Here is an 18,852-nt window from a genome sequence, read left to right as displayed (position 1 = left end):
GCTATAGCAACTTCATTTCCCTATCCCTAATGCTCTACTGCAGGCTGTCCTACCAGAGAAATGATGATGATGACGAAGAAGCCGCCAGAGAACGTCGCCGACGGGCTCGACAGGAGAGGCTGCGGCAAAAGGAAGAAGGAGATCTATCAGGAGAAGTAACAGAGAAATCAGAAGTTAATGCCCAAAACAGGTAAATGGCATTTAGTGTTGTTTACTGACAAGTCAGTGGTAATTTTTATTCAGAGTAGAGAAGTATTTTGAAAAGGTCTGCTTTGGTACTTAAAATTTAAGTACCCGGTTTGTCCATCCTTATTCTGAAGAAGAACCTAACATTGTGAAGATTGCCCCTGGTTGTGTCTATACAGTAAAGTGGGAGCATTACTGACTCTGGGCTTCAGGCTATGCTCATAACCCATATCCAGTGTGTCCTCAAGGCTGTCTATGGAGTGATTCAGCTGGGGCTCATGGAGGCTGTCAGATTCTCTCAGACATGACTGCATCTGGCCTCACAAACCACTACATCTTTTGTCCTGCTAATAGAGATCATGACATTGTGAGACCAAGGCGCAAGGGATAGGTGGGCAACCAGGCCTCAAGCTGCAGCTGAAACATGCCTGCAAGGTGGTAGATGTGAGCTGTAGACCACAGTACTCATCTGGCACTGTCAGCGTCATACAGCTATAAACAGCAGAAAAGTTTATGGAATGAGGTTACATTTAGAATCAGAATCATCAAGGTTGGAAGAGATCTTTAAGATCATCAAGTCCAACTGTCAGCTCAGCACTACCACTGTAACTCCTAAACCACTAAACTGTATCACTCATATCACCACCTACTTGTCACAAGCTGAGTGGCCAAATCTGGCCTTCCTGTCTGTCCATCACTTGTTTAGTTTCACATAGTCTCAAATACTATACCTAGATCTCAAGTGGCCATAACAACTGACAGAAGAAACCAGAAATAGACATTGGGATATCAAGCTAATAGATACTGAGCACAAGTAGCATTCTATCAAAGACAAAGAGAATGGATATAGATAGGAAAACAGCAACATTTCTGATTATAGATTATAGTCTTTTCCCACAACAGACTACAGGAAAGAATAAAAAAAACTAGAAAGAGGAGAGAAACCTGCACACATGAGTATTAAACAGCTGAATTTTAAAGGAGTCAAGAAAACCTCTAGGGACTGAGAATGAAGTGCATTCCTGATATCTACAGCTGTTGAAGAGCATATCTTAAATTAGGTGCTGTGCTCTGATTTCTAATAGTTTATTGTCCCTCTATAGACAATCACAACCTCCCTGCACATTAATTGCTGGACTATCCCTTTATGGACTATGTCTGTGAATGCTGTTGTGGAACAGGAATAACTTCTTTTTGCTAGAGAAACTCACTGAACTCAGGAAGTATCTTGCTTGTGTAGGATCTTCAAAAATGTTGCCTAGGGTGAAGGCTATGCATAAGACACATATAACTCAGGTCAAGCTGAAGGAAGCACCTAAATTAAGCTAAGGTCTTCCAAGTATTCTGCTGCAGGATGCAGAGAGGAAGCGTGAATTTTTCAGGGCAGTTCATAGTGCAGTTCTACAAGTGTCAGGGACCATTCCAGTGCCTACCAAAGTCAGTAAGGCTCCTTGGAACTTCAGTGGCTCTTGGAACTGTCTTGAAAGGGAACCATTCCTGGCTCTAATATTGTGAAACACCGCATTCCTATGGCTGTAGAAATGCCAAAATTAATCGTGGAACCATTTTGCAAAATTTTGAAGTATGTAGCCTATTTGAAGTTGTATCTTCAAACCATGGAATGATGTTACATTAACCTTTTTTTTCTGGAAACAGTGAAGTGTATATGTTGTTAGAAAGATTTTTTTTTCTTTTAATGCAAAACTGTCACTTTTATGTAGTGTGGCAGGAGAGGAAACCAAGCGTTCTACAGATGATGAAGCTGCGTTGTTGGAGAGACTGGCAAGACGGGAGGAGAGACGTCAAAAACGTCTACAGGAAGCCTTGGAACGTCAAAAGGAACTTGACCCCACAATCACAGATGGGAGCTTGTCACTGCCCAGCAGGAGAGAAGTAAACAATGTGGAAGAAAATGAGACCCCGGGGAAAGAGGAAAAGGCTGAAACACACCGAGGACACTATGAGATTGAGGAAACAGAAATAGTTACCAAATCATATCAAAGGAACAACTGGAGGCAAGATGGGGAAGAGCAAAAGAAAGAAGAAAAAGACAAGGAGGAGGTACAGGAGGAGAAAAAAATGGAGGTCCCCATAGAGGAAAATCAGATAGACATGACAGCAGAAAAATCCGCAGATAAAGAAGAAGTAGAAACAAAAAGTCTAGCTACAAATGCAGAGGAACACAAAGCAGAGAATGATACAAATGTTGTGCCAGAAGAGACACCAAGTCTAACTGACACACTAGATAAAGAGAAGCTTAGGGATGAGGACAAGGTTGAGGAAGAAAGGAAGGAAGCAGAAGAAAGGGAGAGGTTAAAAGCAGAGGAAGAAAAAAGGGCAGCTGAGGAAAAACAGAAAGCAGATGAAGAGAAGAGGGCAGCTGAGGAGAGGGCTAAGGCAGAAGAAGAGAAGAGGGCAGCTGAGGAGAGGGCTAAGGCAGAAGAAGAGAAGAGAGCAGCTGAGGAGAGGGTTAAGGCAGAAGAAGAGAAGAGGGCAGCTGAGGAGAGGGCTAAAGCAGAAGAAGAGAAGAGGGCAGCTGAGGAGAGGGCTAAGGCAGAAGAAGAGAAGAGGGCAGCTGAGGAGAGGGCCAGATTAGAAGCAGAGAAATTAAAGGAAAAACAAAAGATGGAAGAACAGAAAATAGAGGATAAGCAGGTAAAAGAGATGAAAGTGCAAGAGGAAAAAACCCAAGCATTAAGAAAACAGGTACAGTAAACATTTTGCACCAAACTAAGACACCTGTTGTTTGTGAGAAATGTAATGCAAGAAAAAAAGAGATTGATTTGGAATTTCCTCACAGATCTATTCCTGCATTGAAATGACTAATACTTATGCTCTCACTCTCTCTTTTTAAAAATAAAGCTCTTTCTGCTTACCAATAATTCAGTGCACAACATGCCTGACCTCACTCTATCACTCAAAGACAACCTTGCATGTTCAGACCTCTGCATGATTTTTCGCTACCTTTTTTTCTCAGCTGCTATAAACTGCCTAATGCAGTAACACACATGAGGTGGAGGCAAACACAGATTGGTACAAAATATTATGAGCACCTGGAGGAATGTTGTGTGTTAAATGCGATCACAAGAGAGGTATCTTTGCTGAGACATGTGAGCATGATACCACGCAAGGGAGCAAGGCCCAGGGGCGGGAAACGGGAGAGGGTGAAGGGGGAGGGTTGAAAGGGTGGAGAATTTGGAGAGGGAGGGAGCACAGTGGCACACGGAGATGTGGGCACAGCAGCATATGATGGAGCTGTGGCTGCACCCAGGATTGGTACATGAACACAGTGGAGAAACAGAAGTGCAAACATATGTGATGTTTTTGCATTAAAAAAGTTATTATTGAAAACCCAAAAACAAAGGAGGAAGAAAAGGAGGTTAGAGTGGAAACTAAAAGGGCAAAGTTACCAGAAGAGAAGCTCCAACCTACCTCCAGAAAAGACCAGGTAACTCATAAACCATTGGTTTAAATGTGGAAGGGAAACTTGAGATAAGAAAACAAGTAGGACATCTATAACTGAAAGTTTCTTCTTCAGCAAAGTACTTAAGCAGGTGCTTCACTTCAAGAATGTGTGTAATTCTGCTAAAATAAATAGGGATGAAACTACTTAAGTGTTTAAAATTAAGTAAATGCTTAAATATTTTTTTCTTTGGTGGCTTTGGAACCAATTCATGTTTGTCTTAAAACAAATACTGCAGGAAACTCAGTTTGATCAATTATACAAGGATGGTTTGCACCCTAGAGATAAATTTTTCAGAACAGTATCAACTAATCATCCTTCTTTGGTTTCCTCTCACTTTACTGTGAACTTTTTCCCTGTGAATGAAATCTACTCTTACAATAATAATATAATAATAATCATCTAGGCCTTTGGCCGCCTGCCTTAACAGATGACTTCCTCCAAAACTGCAATACCCTGTTATATAAACAACATACCCAAGATTCTTCTTTTGTTTTAAAGAGAAAATCTACAAAATTTACTGCATTGCATTCCTACTGTAAACACAGGAGCTGGTGCCATGATGTTTTACTGTATGGTAAGTAAATAAGATCTGGGGACCATTTACTCTTCAGGTTACAGCTGGACACAAGGAGCCATCTTCAGTGCTGTGTAGCAACTGTGCTTTTGGTTCATTGCAGCAGGTTTCAAAATACCCCCCAATTCTAATTAGGCATTGAGACTGGTTAGAGCCTTAGAGGCTTGGACCCACTTGGATTTAAAGGGAGGCCCACCACAAAGATGTAGTAACAGGCAGTTTGCTGTTCACCCAGTTGCATGGGAGCATTGAAGCTGAAGAGGGTCAGCTCCAGTCCTTAGATGTTGGATCAATTCAGAACATGCTGGAGATGCTTAGCTCACTCTCAGAGAGTGATGAAGGCAAATCATGTTATCAGATTTTATGTCCGATTGCCTGGCTTGATTATCCAAGGTATATTTTGAATAAGTTTCATGTGAGATGGAAAAGACAAATGAAGTGATGAAGATGGTTAGAAGAAAGGTTCCTAATGAATCAGGAGAGAGATTGGCAATACTAGAATAAATTACTCTAGTAAGGGGAAGTGTTAAATGAGACCTTCAGAATAGTGTACTAGAAAAAGTAGACAATCACTTTAATCCAATTTAGAGGTAAGAGCTGTGCAAAAAAATAAGAAATGGATTACATTAAGAGTTCAAAAGACAGAATTAGCTTCCAATATTCACTTATGTCTTTGAATATTACAAGTAAATGTAAAAAGGAGTCTGTAACTGAACACAGACTTTGATTTTGGAGGGGAACTTGAGACACAGTTGTCCTCCTTGTGTTTATGTGGAGCTCGGTCAACTCTCACTGGAGCTGTCATCATGCTTTTAAACCCTACCCACTGACTAGATTATTCCAGGAAATTGGTAAGACTTCTAAAAATTACTTGTGATTTTAATGTTTCCATCTTTGGATGCTCAAGCTGAGACGATGTAATAGAATCCAATTTTTAGTGCAATGCTGAATAGCCATCCAGTGAAAGGTAAATCTTCTGCAAGTGTATCTATCACACTGAACATTCAAAGTGTTTTGAAAATCTTGGTTGTTGCTTCCTGGCTTGTGAAGAAAAATTGACAAAATTGGACTCCAAACCAAGGCAAGATCAGTCTCCCACTTCCATTCCTTTCCCCCTTTCAAGGACATACAAATTCAATGAGATCTATTTCTGAGCATACATGCAATTAAGAGGACAGCAGTGAATAAGATCCTGAAGCAATACAGTCTATCTACAAAGTCAGATTTTTCTTTTGCATTCATGCAACACAAGCACATGTTCTTTCTTAATGTGATCAAAACCTGGCCCTCAAAATTCAGATTTTGATCAAATTGGCAAGCAAAATTTGTCTCATTTTCTTCTTTGTTTCTTAAAAGTGACCTGAAAAGTTCATAAGAAAAAGCTTTCTCATGATGTGAGACTCCCGGTATTTCCTGCTTCCAGCTTGTGCTGCAACAGTTGCTTTTCCCATGGTATTTGGGTATAGTAGTTGGCTCTACATGGAAGCCTTAGACCCAGATGCCCACAGCTTTTAACTGTAACTGAGCTAAGTTAAAAAGTTAAAAAAAAACCCTGTAACTTTTAACAAGTAACTGAGCTGAAATAAGGAATCAGATTTGGCAGATGACCCCAACTTCAGTATCAGATTTGCCTCAGTCTGAAGGTGTTCAAACTCAGATTTAGAAATCTCAGCTCTCAAATAGTAGCATAAAACTCTAACTGAAAAGAAGCAGTGTAGAGAAAGATTAAAATATAAATACATAAAGCTGAAAATTCACTAAACATGCCCTTGGTCATATTCTATATTGATATCAAGATTTGTGAGAGCATGTGAACTGTTTCAATTCAGGTAACATCACGTCTGTTCCATGTGGAGTCAGTGTAATAATTACTACTGCGTAGTAATTTTTACTGAATTCAGCAGAATCTGAATTAGTCTGTAATTTAGGGAAGCAGTGAGACAAGGGAAAGAACTTCTTCTGTTTCCTGCCTTTGGAATAGGATGCAACAGTTTCTTCTTCTGTGCTAATCAATCTCTATTTTGACATTAAAATTAATAGGAGAAGGATTGGACCCAAAAGCTGTGAAATTTTTCTGTAATATCCTGTTTTACCATCTTTTTGAATAAAGAGGCCAAGTTGTGTTAATGGTTTTCTCGAATGCAGACACATTATCATAAATCCTACTGGCTTCTGAAATACTATTTCCTAACCTACTAATTTTCAAACTATATTGTTTTAATATTCGTTTTCTCAGGGATTTCAATTAAGATGCAAGAGATATGACCCTCCCCAGTGGACCTGAATGCATCAGGCGGCTGGAAGTGTTGGCTTTTTAATAAGACTTAGAAAGGTCTTGATGAAAATCTCAGCCAAGGAAATCCTATGCTCTCAAAATCCCAACACAGACATCCTGGCATGAGAAATTCTGCAACAATCAACACAACCAGTTTCAGTATCACGCTGACTGGGACTGAAGGGTTAGAAGACTGCTAACCGGCAACAGAGATTTTTTTTTGTTTTTCTTTTTCTGTGATCGTGATCACTAGCTACAGTCTCACCCAAATTTGGGAACACCCAAAAGATGTTACTGTCTGCTGGCACTCATTAGGATCAGTGAATAGCCGTGGTTGTCTCAGCTCCTAGAAAACAGTAAATCATTCCTTGAGGCTGCTGGTAATAAAGGTCTCGCTTGTAGCAGTTACAGCATCATGGTCAAAGAATGCAGGGTCATGGAAGCTGAACTTCCCTCCTGTCTGTCAGGGTGCTTCTGCCAGGTCACGGCTAAAGCCTGTTGGCAGGAGAGGGTGGGAAAAGTCTGCACTGCTGCTGCCTGCTCCCAGGACAGAGCAAATGCCTCTGTGAGTTGTGTCCAGCCTCCCCCACCAGTGTCAAATTTGCTTGAGTAGTTTAACCATTCCATACTCACTTACAGTGTGTGCCACCATGGTATTATCTGTTTCTGTGAGCAAGTAAACTGGCCTCAGCTTAAGTCAGAGACTGACTTTGGGAATTCACTCAGCAACAGCCTAATTCATTGCCTTAGGAGGATCTTTGAAGACTCTGAGCTCATCCTTTGTTGATAAAGATATTACACCTCCAGAAGTCATTCTTCAATGAGAAAGGATAGAAATTTCATTTGATTTGAGGGTGAGGGTGTATATTAGTTTTTTATTTCAAGGTGCAGCTTAGGACACCATAAAAGCAGTTATGTTACAGACAGAACTGTTATACAAATTCTTTTTCTTTCTAGTTAGCAACAGGGATGGCAACATGCCAGGCTCCTAAAGGACAAAAGTATTTATATTCTAAAGGTCTCCATTTGAATTCTTCACAGGAGGTATTTCTTGCTTGCCAACTAGAATATTCTGCCAAAATAGTAGAGCTGGGGAAAGCAAATAAATGTTTTGGAGGTACATGTTTCATCTGCTGCTGTTGAAAGTCTATTTTGGTTGGTAGTCTTAACTAGCTGAGTGAAAATCTTTCTACCTGAGAATAAAGAAATCAGTCCACTTTCTCCTCTTAACAGCATCTAATCATGACTCAGCATGCTGGTATCTGGTCATCTGAGGTATTGATAAATACTTCAAGCTCATAACTCTGAAGGAATTCTGGAGAATGAAATCCATGCACTAATGGATTACTATTAAGAATTCTAGGACAAAGCTTTGGAAGGATAAAGGGAATTTTTACTCTAGCATTTTCTGCAGCGTTTGCTTCTCCATAGGATGAAATATTCATGTCTGATACACTACCCATGACTAGCTCCTGGTAGGATTGTCCTTTTTGTTAGAGTAAGCTTTAGTCTTATGCAAAGAGAATTTTGTGTTTTGGCCATTATTCTTGCAATATTGAAGATGTGCTATGGCACCAAAAAGAGTTTGAACTTTGTCAAGCAAGCTTGACAATCAGTGGAGTTATGTGTTATTTATATTGCACCAATGCCCTAAACCTTGTACTGAAACTATATGCACAAGCTTAGTCCCAAAGAGTTTGCAACCCAGAATCTTAAAAGGGAACAGGTGAGTGGTGTTGCAGCGGAAGGGAAGAGAGTTGGGATGCAGATGCAGAATAAATTAGTATGGTAGCACAGTCCTATGGCTTCAACAAACACTTTCACAGAATGCTATACAAGAGGCTTTGATCACTCAGGAGAGCGATGGTTGATCACAGTTTAGAGCTTTACAGACTACTTCTGCCATAAAGCACATAAACATTTTGAAGAGAGTTCCCATTAATACTAAGAAATCTGTTTCTCTGCTGTTAATTAGAATGTCTTATTGTGACTTCTTTTTTGTTGTTTGTTTCTTGTGTTTTGTTCTGTGATTTATGGTATCTCCTGAACAGATAAAAGATGACAAAGATAAAGGAAAAGCACCCAAAGAGGAAATGAAAAGTGTCTGGGATCATAAGAAGGGTGTTCCTGAACAAAAGACACAGAATGGAGAACGTGAACTCACTGCCCCAAAACTTAAATCTACTGAGAATGCTTTCGGGTAAGTTTCAAGTAAGAATTGAGCTTGCTTGTGTTATAGCAGAGCAGGGGGCCATCTCTGGGTCTCTGCTTAATAGCCTTGTAGCAGCTGAGTAGAGGAATTGGATTGGAAAAATCAGCAGAGACTCAGGCGTTCATTGGGTTTAGGTATATGGTTTCTAACAACTACCCCCATCTTGTTGCAGTAACAAAATGAAGTACAGAAAGCAGATTTCAATAGCCTTGCTCCCTCAGTAGAGACAAGTGTCTTATTTTCACTTTGCTGTGGGTTTCCTTACTCATTTGTTTCTAATATCTGCATAGAGGCCAGAAATGACAACCCAGATTTTATATTCTCTAATTTTTTTGGTCAGATCTCAACGTTTACTTTAGTAACCTATTTCCAATTACCCATCTGTTTTTAATTAGACTCTGTGTAGCAGAATGAAGCACAATCCTGGTGACAACTCCTGAAAGAACTTCTCTCTTGATTTCAAGGCAAACCTTGAAATTAATGGCTTCTCTAGAAGAGTGGTTTTTTTCAGTTAGGTGATAATATTCTTTTTTTCTTTATCTTTTTTTCCTTTTTATAAGCTGGACCAGAGTTTGGTTTTTATTTTTCTTTTTAAGGAAATATTTGCCTTATGGCTACACTGGGCAATTCAATGAAGGTAAACAAATTAGTAGTGAATATTTAATTTAAAAGGATCCTTCCTGCCTCCTAAAAGCAGGGGATACATGAAGCAGAAATTAAATTCTTCCTTTTAGCAGAAACCCAGGGATGAGTAGGTTAGAAATCTAAATTTTTCTCCTTCTGCATCTCTCTTCCTCCTACATAGACACAGGTAAAGAAAAGGTTAAACTGTCCAGGCACTTTGAGAAATCTGTGCATGGCAGATGGGATTTGCTATTGTATCTCCCCTTGTGATTCTTCCGGGAAAAGCAAACTTTCTCAAAATAAAATGCAATTCAAAATACCCTGGAGACACCCTGACCTAAAGTCAAAAGACAGAGATGGAATAGCAGGAAATTGACCTTACTCAAAACTGTCCTGCTTCATGGCCTCATCAATAGCATAAGAATGATTTTCTAAAATTAATTTTGTTGTGTTTTCATTTGCTTTACTTCCTACGGGATATGGGCATCAGAGGCAACATGTGGATTTGAGCTTTCACTCCTTACTTTCCTATTTCTGTTTCACAGAAGTGGAAATAAGCCTGTTTAGTAACCTTTTATTAGCTGAGTAAAAGACTTGGGTTGGCAACATCAGCAGAGGCTCCAGTGTTTGTTGGGTTGTTAGATATGAATTAGGGCTCTTGGCCTATTTTCTAAGGAACTGCCTCCACAGAGTTGGGCTTTGTCTGGAACTGCCTTTCGTTGGGTTTTTTTGGTGTGTTTTTGTTTGTTTGTGTTTGTTGTGGGTTTTGGGGTTTTTGTTGGTTTGGTTTTTGGTTTTTGGTTTGTTTTGTTTGATTGTTTTTGTTGGGTTTTTGTTTCTTTTTTTGTTTGTTTCTTTTTAACATGAACATATCAATTCTAGCTAGAAAGAATGTAACTTGGCTAATTCTCAGTGGTGAGGTTTGAGAACAAAATAGGGGAGTGGAGGCTAAAGAAAAATTTTATCTTTTTGTCTACATCGACAAGTAAGAGAAGTACAGAATAAACCCCCATTTTATGGCTTTCCCCTCCCATCTTTCCTCTTACCTGCCTCCCTCCCTATTCTCATACAGGACTGCAAAAGTCTTAAATATGATGTAACATTTGTTTTTCACATTCTTCTGACATTTTTGGCTCCCACAAACCACTTCTTTCCTTTTCCTCCTTGTCTGAAAGCAGCAATCATCTTCACTTCTTAGCACCAAAAAGGTGCTTACAAAACTCTTCCTCCACTCAGCATCTCAGTGCTAATTTAACAATGTCAACAGTAGGCAACAGAGCATTGAAAACAGAGCATTTGGAAGTGGAGGAAAATAAGGAGAATTACTGCCAATTTATTGTTTGCTATTTTGAATTATGCAGAATCAGTAGTCCTGTGAGCAGCATAAGAATAAAATAAGCTAGAAAATTTAAATGTCCTCTTTTGTAAAGAGGCCGAAATAATCATCTGAGGTCTCCAAACAAAACTGTTAACACTAGATTCTGCAATTGGCTTCTATCAGTTGAAAGCTGAGAGTAGCTGTTAATTTCACTGAGGCTATCTGCACTGAAGTTACTGAGGACTTCTGTACTGATGTAGAACAGAATGGATCTTGGCAAGTGTTACATTCTTCATTCTCTTAATTCTGAAGGTCAAGTATTTGCCCTTGCCATGGAGATCACTATCCATCAGAAGTGATCTCTTGCATCTTTCTGGACCCAAAGCATGCAGGTCTTGGTGGGTTGGCAACACAGACTTCAGAGACAAGAGGCAATGAAAAAAAAAGTGAGGTTCCTGGGTTTGTTTGCTATGGAGTCTACAACTTTGTAATGAAGCAGGAAAGCCTTAAGATAGCCAGGGATTTCTCATGTCCTGTGCAGCTTTAGGTGCACTGGATCCTTAGGAATACTTAGTGCCTTGTAGAGGCTCAGGGAACATTTTAGGTTCTCAGTATCTCTGCAAACTGAATCAGAGATATTTCAGTCTGGGTAGCCACACAAAATCATACTTCAATATTATTTTTAAATTAAAAAAGGCAAGAGTTTCTTTCTGTAATTGGACTTTGCTCCCTTATTCATGGTCACTTATTTTAACTTGACACTTATGATGGAGGGTGGTCTTGTGGTTCTACTCTCATGGTTTAAATGATTGCAATGCAAAAAACCACAGGGCTGAAAGTGCAGCAGAAAAGGATTGTGATAATGTGATGTTAGGGAAATATAAATTATGTACTTGTTAACTCTAGTTAGAAAATCTAGGTTAGAAAATCAGGTATGAGACTGCTGGAGGTAAACACATTTACAGACCTCTGGGACTTTTTTTCTTTAGCTTTGCTTTGTGATGTTATATTCTTGCATAGAAAAGACTTTCTAAAACCAAGTAAATACATTGCAAAATAAATGCCAGTGTTTCATACTGAGCTTGAAACAGATGAGTTTTGCTATTTGCTATATTTTTTTTTAGTGATAAAATTCCCAAATCATGCATGCAATGCTAGAACCAAATTTCATCCAATTTAGTAAGATCATGTGGGAGCAGAGAACTCTGTGTTAGTAGATTTTACTATTTTGAAACCACAAATAATTCAGCTCTGATCTATAGCCTGTTTTATATGGTTAACTCCGTCTGGATGCTGCATCTATCTGAATGATGAGCACCTTCCCAGGATTGGGTGTAATTCACTGGATTGCAAATTTATATGATATGTGTTCTTCATGTTGTCATCTCTAACAGTTATTGTTGGAATGTTTGATTTATACTGTCTTGCGGTATTGTACTCTGCAACACTGATTGCATTAATGAAGTCATTAATATCCAATTTTTTTGGATGCCAGCGGTACAGAAAGTTTTTTAAAAGTATTTAGTAAGTATCTTTCTTTTCTGTCTTTCTGTCTCTTGTGAATAGCACACTGATACCCCTTAGTAACCTATCTCCTTGTCAGCTGTAACATTAAACACACTCACAGAGCAGACATTTGTCTAAACACTGATGTGATAGTTATTTAACAAAGCAATGTTGTTTGACTCTGTTGAAAGTATGCACTTCACCTATGCACATTCTTTAGGTTTGGGGCTTGGGTTTCTTTGCTGTTCTTTCTTTCTGTCTCATATATTACAACTGGTTGGAAAACTTCTATTTTTCTCCTGTGGAAAGTTACCATTAATAAATAATTTCCAGTTTCTTATTAAAAAGCCATACATTTCCTAGAAAACATCAGCAAAAACTCTGGTGAACCTTTCTGTTCGTATGTGCTGGGACACTTGAAGTGTTAGGTGTTGTAGATGAGATAGGAAACTTTTTAGGTTTTTTTAAAACACTGTTGAAACTGTAACATTCCGCCCCTCTCTTATTTCCTTCTATTTTCCGTGAGTCAAGTAATTTGTTCTGTCCCCAAAGATGCTTGTCTTTCTCTAGAGGGCTTATAAAAAATATTTGCCTTTAAAAGCAAAGGTTTCGTGCATCATTTATTACGCAGAACACAGCATAATATTTTTGCTGTGAGGTCTTTATATGTAAATTTATCCAATTTAAAGACAGCAGTGAGGAGTTAGTTATGACTTTCCTTTGCTTTTTTTTGTGTATGAAGTGCAATATGATTTTGGAAGTGTTTCCTCTGTATGCGAACTGCAGAGCAGAGTTGTTGAACAGTAAGTTTGCTGTCTACAGTAGGGATGCTGATAAGATATTATACCTCTTACTGAAGTTTCAAGAGATGTTAAGTATTTCAACTTCGGTTATTGAATTCTTTAAAAATGGAGGTGGCACAGGTTCTTGGGCAGATTGATGAAGCTCCTGTGTGCACACAAGCATATGAGACACTCCTTCCTCATTGGCAGCAGATGGGAGAGGTTTTCCTTGTAGTAACCCAGCCTACTAACTCCGGATGAAAATGTTTTGGGCCTCTCATAGTTTGCTAGGAGCAAAAGGTCTTATAAGGAAATATCTTCTCTCATGCTGCTGGTGAGCACATGGCAGCGGGTGGCTCTGGACAGGAAAGGAAAGCACATGGTGCATCACCTTCCCTTTCATTTCTTTCCCAGACGCTCCAGTTTGAGAGGGACTACAAATGCTGAGGAATTGAAGCCGGGGTTCGAGGCTCTAAAGCGGCTAGAAGATCAGCGCCGTCGTCGAGGTGAGAATGATAATGAGGAGCTAGAGAAGTTGAAGGAGAAGCAGCAGGAGGCAGCAGCAGAGCTGGATGAACTGAAGAAAAGGAGGGAGGAGCGCCGGAAAATCCTGGAGGAAGAGGAGCAGAAGAAGAAGCAGGAGGAAGCTGAAAGAAAAGTCAGAGAAGAGGTAAATATAAAGTATGAAGTGTTAGATGTGGGTTTTATTCCCTGGTTACTACCATACTTGCACTATCTTTGAATTAGTTGGTGCCTCTTTGTGGCATTGTCTGCAGAGACATTTTTAGGCAAAAGAAGTTGGTGGGGCTGAAGGCCGATGGGCTTGTATTTAACCAAAGGGCAGAATGAGGCCACAGGAGATTGGCTTATAGGTGAGGAAGGAGCATGTGAAGGCAAGGAGGAAGGCAAGACTGAACCCAAACATACAGGTACTTCTCATTCTTAAATCTGCATTTGCTGAATGGGGAATTGATGCTGTGGCTTTGCTTTAAATTGTAGCCTTTATCTGAGTCCTCTGGATTGAGGACACTGCTGTTTCTTAGTTCCTATCAGCAGATGGTCTGTTGCAAGACACCTTGATTTCAAATACAATTAAAATCACCCCATTTTCTAACCTTCAGGTTTAACTGCAAATATGCTGTATTTGGTATCAAGTGACCATATCATATAGGTCCTCTAGGGAAGACCTGGGGTAAAACATGCAGTCCTGCAGGGTAGAAAAAAATTTTACTATTCTTGCCTCAGGAAAGGCAGGGCTCTAATATGTGTATTCATGAGTTGAGATTACATCTGCAATAGTTGTGAATTTCTTATTTTCTTGGGGATGCAAAATGTTGGGGGAAGAGTTATAGCCACAGAGTTCAGGGTATCTGACATTATGTAAATTGAATTACAAAGTGCATGTCAAAATTCGTCTGCTGCAAATGAGCTGGAATCCTAATTTTATATATAGTTACAATGGGCTAGATTTCATTAGGGAGATATTCCTGTCTATTTAAATACTGAGTACCCAACACATCTGTTTTCTTGTACTTCTTCTGCCAAGAGACTCTACAAATAGGATTTCCAAATCTCTGGTGCATCATTTAGGAATCCCAGTTGTTTGGAAAACAAATGGTAAATGAATAATAATGATAGTATCTGACAGCTGAGTGGCAATTTCTTTAATATATTAAGCTCTTTACAACAGAACTCAATAGATGCCAAGAACCCCCTTTACCAGCACTCACGATGATGTTTGAAGGCTTCTGGTTTGACTTGTAGCTAGTGAAGCAAAACTCATCTCTTTAAAGTAGTATATTTGGACTTCAGCCAAGCCTTTGACACCATCTCCCATAGCACACTCCTGGAAAAACTGGCAGCCCATGACTTGGACAGGGACACTCTGTGCTGGGTTAGGAACTGGCTGGAGGGCTGGGCCCAGAGAGTGGTGGTAAATGGGGCTGCCTCCAGTTGGTGACCAGTCACCAGTGGTGTCCCCCAGGGATCAGTGTTGGGCCCAATCCTGTTTAATATCTTCACTGATGATATGGATGAGGGGATTGAGTGTACCATTAGCAAATTTGCAGATGGCACCAAGCTGGGGAGGAGCATTGATCTTCTAGAAAGCAGGAGGGCTCTGCAGAGGGACCTGGACAGGCTGGATAGATGGGCTGAATCCAACTATATGGGGCTCAAAAAGGCCAAGTGCCAGGTCCTGCACTTTGGACACAACAACCCCTGCAGTGCTACAGGCTGGGCACAGAGTGGCTGGAGAGAAGCCCGGCAGAAAGGAACCATGGAATTTGGATTGACAGGAAGCTGAACATAAGCCAGCAGTGTGCCCAGGTGGCCAAGAAGGCCAATGGCATCCTGGCCTGTATTTGGAATAGCATGGCCAGCAGGACCAGGAAAGTGAATCTGCCCCTCTACCCAACCCTGGTTAGGCCGCACCTTGAGTACTGTGTCCAGTTCTGGGCCCTCAGTTCAGGAAGGATATTGAGGTGCTGGATTGTGTCCAAAGAAGGGCAGTGAGGCTGGTGAAGGGTCTGGAGCACAAGTCCCGTGACGAGCGGCTGAGGGAGCTGGGGTTGTTTAACCTGGCCAAGGGGAGAGGAAACCTCATCACTCTCTACAACTACCTGAGAGAGAAGGTTGTACCCAGATGGGGGTCGGACTCCTCTCCCAGGCAATCAGCAGTAGGACAAGAAGGCACAGTCTTAAGCTTTGAGAGGGGATGTTTAGGTTAGACATTAGAAAGTTCTTTACAGAGAGAGTGATCAGACATTGAAGTGGGCTGCCCAGGGAGGTAGTGGAGTCACTGTCCCTGGAGGTGATAGAAGAGACTGGATGTGGCACTTAGTGCCATGGTCTAGTAGACGAAGTGGTGTTGGGTTGGACTTGATGATCTCAGAGTTTTTTTCCAACCTAGCTGATTCTGTGATTCTGTGAAGGGAAAACTGTAAGCATTTAATCTTAATTTTTTTGGTCACTTACTGATTTTTTCTTGTGAATTATTAACCTTGGTGCAATAAATGTCAGAGTAGATGGACAGAAGAACAGTACCAATATGATACATGAAAATACAGAGAAACTTAATTTGAGTCTAAATGTGCTTTTTTTCTCTCTTTAAGTGGCACTATATGACAATATATTTGGTGACTTCGCTGTGAGGAGACAGTAAAGCAGCACAGACTAGCTGTCTTCCTGGCACCCTCAATACTGAGATGAATTAGCTTTAATGCATTTATAGATTTTGGACAGGTCACTGAACTTTTTCAACTGGCATGAAAGTCTGTTCTTAGAAAATTTGGTTTGCAGGACTCAACAGCCCTGCAATGGTGATGTAGTTTCTGAAAGAAAAAGTAACCATTCATATTTTTTAAGGAGGAAAAGAAGAGGATGAAGGAAGAAATTGAAAGAAGAAGGGCTGAAGCTGCTGAGAAGCGTCAAAAGATACCAGAAGATGGTGTATCTGAAGACAAGAAACCATTTAAATGTTTCAGTCCTAAAGGTTCATCTCTAAAGGTAACCTCCTCACTAACATCTATATGAACATAAAAAATAATGAGATTTGTAGTCCAAACTAACAGCCAAACATTAGAGCAGTGTAGAAATACTTGTAATCAGACCTAGGAAGATGCTTTGCACTGAAACTTTTCACTGAAAGACTTCATTCATTGGGATGATTGAAAATTAGAGATCCTTTCTGAAAATAGAGTCTAGACTGGGAGTTATCTGTTCTTGTTGATGAAAAATATCCAAAAAGGATCTTCACCTTCAAGAGAAAATTATTTGGGATACTTAGAGCTGTATTATTGTATTGCTTTTCAATATTAATTTATTATAGGAGTGCCTTGTGAACTGGAGTAGAATTACAGAATTTTTTAAGTTGGAAAAGACCTCTAAGATCATTCAGTCACAAACCTTCTCTCACTCCTTCCACATCCACAATTATTTGCTTCCTTACCAGATTACTTTGATTTAAACATATCTAGCCTAATCATCATTAATTGAAACTGACCCATATGGAAGTTCTAATTTATGTCTAATCTCCCTAAAAGTAACCTCTAGAAGTACTGGGCTGGATTCAGTTTTCTTACATAACAAGAAAAACCCCACCCTTCTGTTGCTGAAGAATTTCTAAATGGTGTTTTGTGGCCTATATTATATTGCAGGTGGGATGAATCAATTAAATGGCCTTTCAGCATGGAAGAGGAATCCTGGCCCTGCTGAAATTATTGGGAGTTTTGATTTAGTATTCATTTCAGTTGCTTTCTTAGCTCAAGCAGCAGATCTATTCATTGTTTTCAACTATCTCTCCCATTTGTCATCTTGTGTTATTAGTCATTTAAGAATTCAAACTCTTTGTCAAAAAAAGGCTGCTTAGTGAAAACTAGGAGAGAAAAGAATCAGGCAGGAGGTTATCAGGTAGGAGCTCATTGAACCATTAAGTGGATCTCCATGAGATTAAGAATTGTATTTGTTGAGTGAAAAATTGCATTTGATCAAAATTACTTTTCCACTCATAAAGACGTACACTTTGATCTAATTGGGGGATTCAGGTCTGTACTGTTTTGGGTCCAAATACTGTTGAATGGACTTGCCTTTGACTTTTAAGACATGTTTGAACCTGAAATACTAGGCCAGAATACATGCAGCTGTAAATGAAGACTGCCAAGCTTCACAACTTCCTGTTAGATAAATCCAGTGATGCCATTTTGGTTACTAAACATAATGCCGGTAACAGACACTATAAATATACAGCTTCTTTCCAGCCCTCCTGGAAGGGCTTCCTTTTCTTCTTTCATTTATTGAGATGCCTTTTTATGATGTACCTTTGGAGCTTTTATTCACAGAAGACTCAGAATAGAGGAAATTGTACTTGAAAACACAAAATAGAAACATACATATTTTGGGGAAAGTGGGAAAAAAACCTGGATTTGGCAGGAGTTTAAGGGCTTTCATATAACTTTTGGACTATGCTGCATTACTCTACTAAGTGTCTTTTTAAAGGAAAGCTGAAATTTTCCAAATATCTTTAAGCATTCAAGGTACAATTTTTTTTTTTTTAAATGATAATTGCTGCTGGTTTTTATGGCTTGTTGGGCAGAAATCGTTACAAAACACTACACATTTTCTCTGCTTCTCTCTCTGAGAAATCAGTGATACCTGATATGTAATTCCAGACCAGTGTCTGTGGGTGGTCAGTGTAGATATGTAATGCTGTAGAAGTTCACACTCTAAACTGTTTCTTGGCCTTCTGTGGTTAATAGCTGAGGAGAGAATAATCTCAGTTTAATAGCCTGATGTGAAATTTGATGTCAAAATCCAGTTATTAGAAGACAGTATGTTTTGTTACCTTGAGTTTGGACAGACTTCTCAGTCTGGTCTAACCTGGTTGGTTCACAGCTTTCTCATTGCCTGCTGTGGCACTGCCCAAGTTATCTTTTGATTTGTAAAGCATCTGTGTCGTTGTTTTGCCCACCAGCCCATCCCTGGGGCTGAGGATGGTTTTGTCCAGGTGATTTCCGGACAAAAAACCAATCAAAAAGTTCAGTGACGCCTTTGCTAATTACATCTTTAAGAAAACGGAAGAGAAGGTTGGTTGCGCAGTTGAAATTAGGAACAGCAGCCATGTAGAAGGGTAGCGGGCCCGAGGAGGGCCAAGGCCCCCTCCTCCCCGGCTTGGGCCGGGGGGGGCAGGTGCAGCACTGAAGCCTCTCTTCTCTCTTGTGAGAGAGTGAAGAAAAAAAGGTTTAAAAGACGAACTGCTTAGACAAGAAACCGCTGCAGAAGAATTCCAGCCATGAGATAACAAGACTTCCAAGGTCAAAACTGGCAGCTGAAGCTGTAACAGGAGAGAGAAGAAAAGTTCGAAGGGGGGAGAGCTGCTTTTTCCTCCCTTTCGCTCTCCCTCCCTTCAGCAG

At 40.0% G+C, this 18,852-nt stretch overlaps 1 protein-coding gene across 10 annotated transcripts in view; it reads left to right on the top strand.

Annotated features, from left to right (window-relative positions):
* Positions 1-18,852, top strand: part of CALD1 (caldesmon 1) — a 269,935-nt gene that overhangs the window by 235,008 nt on the left and 16,075 nt on the right. For 8 of the 10 annotated variants that reach the window (XR_007629896.1, XM_050323371.1, XM_050323368.1 and 5 more), the window contains 6 exons: positions 44-190; positions 1,908-2,892; positions 3,551-3,634; positions 8,553-8,701; positions 13,358-13,613; positions 16,310-16,450. Coding sequence is in view for 9 of the 10 variants with exons in the window: in XM_050323371.1 (XP_050179328.1) it covers positions 44-190; positions 1,908-2,892; positions 3,551-3,634; positions 8,553-8,701; positions 13,358-13,613; positions 16,310-16,450 (1,762 nt within the window). In the remaining variant the exon portion in view is untranslated. The remainder of the gene's footprint in view (positions 1-43; positions 191-1,907; positions 2,893-3,550; positions 3,635-8,552; positions 8,702-13,357; positions 13,614-16,309; positions 16,451-18,852) is intronic. The other 2 variants (XM_050323374.1, XM_050323375.1) reach the window with 2 other exon arrangements.

The sequence above is a fragment of the Myiozetetes cayanensis genome, unplaced genomic scaffold (genome assembly GCF_022539395.1).
Source record: "Myiozetetes cayanensis isolate MyiCay16 unplaced genomic scaffold, myiCay2020 scf3, whole genome shotgun sequence".
Lineage (NCBI taxonomy): Eukaryota > Metazoa > Chordata > Aves > Passeriformes > Tyrannidae > Myiozetetes > Myiozetetes cayanensis.
Note: the sequence above shows the minus strand (reverse complement) of the source record. Positions and strands in the feature narration are given on the sequence as shown.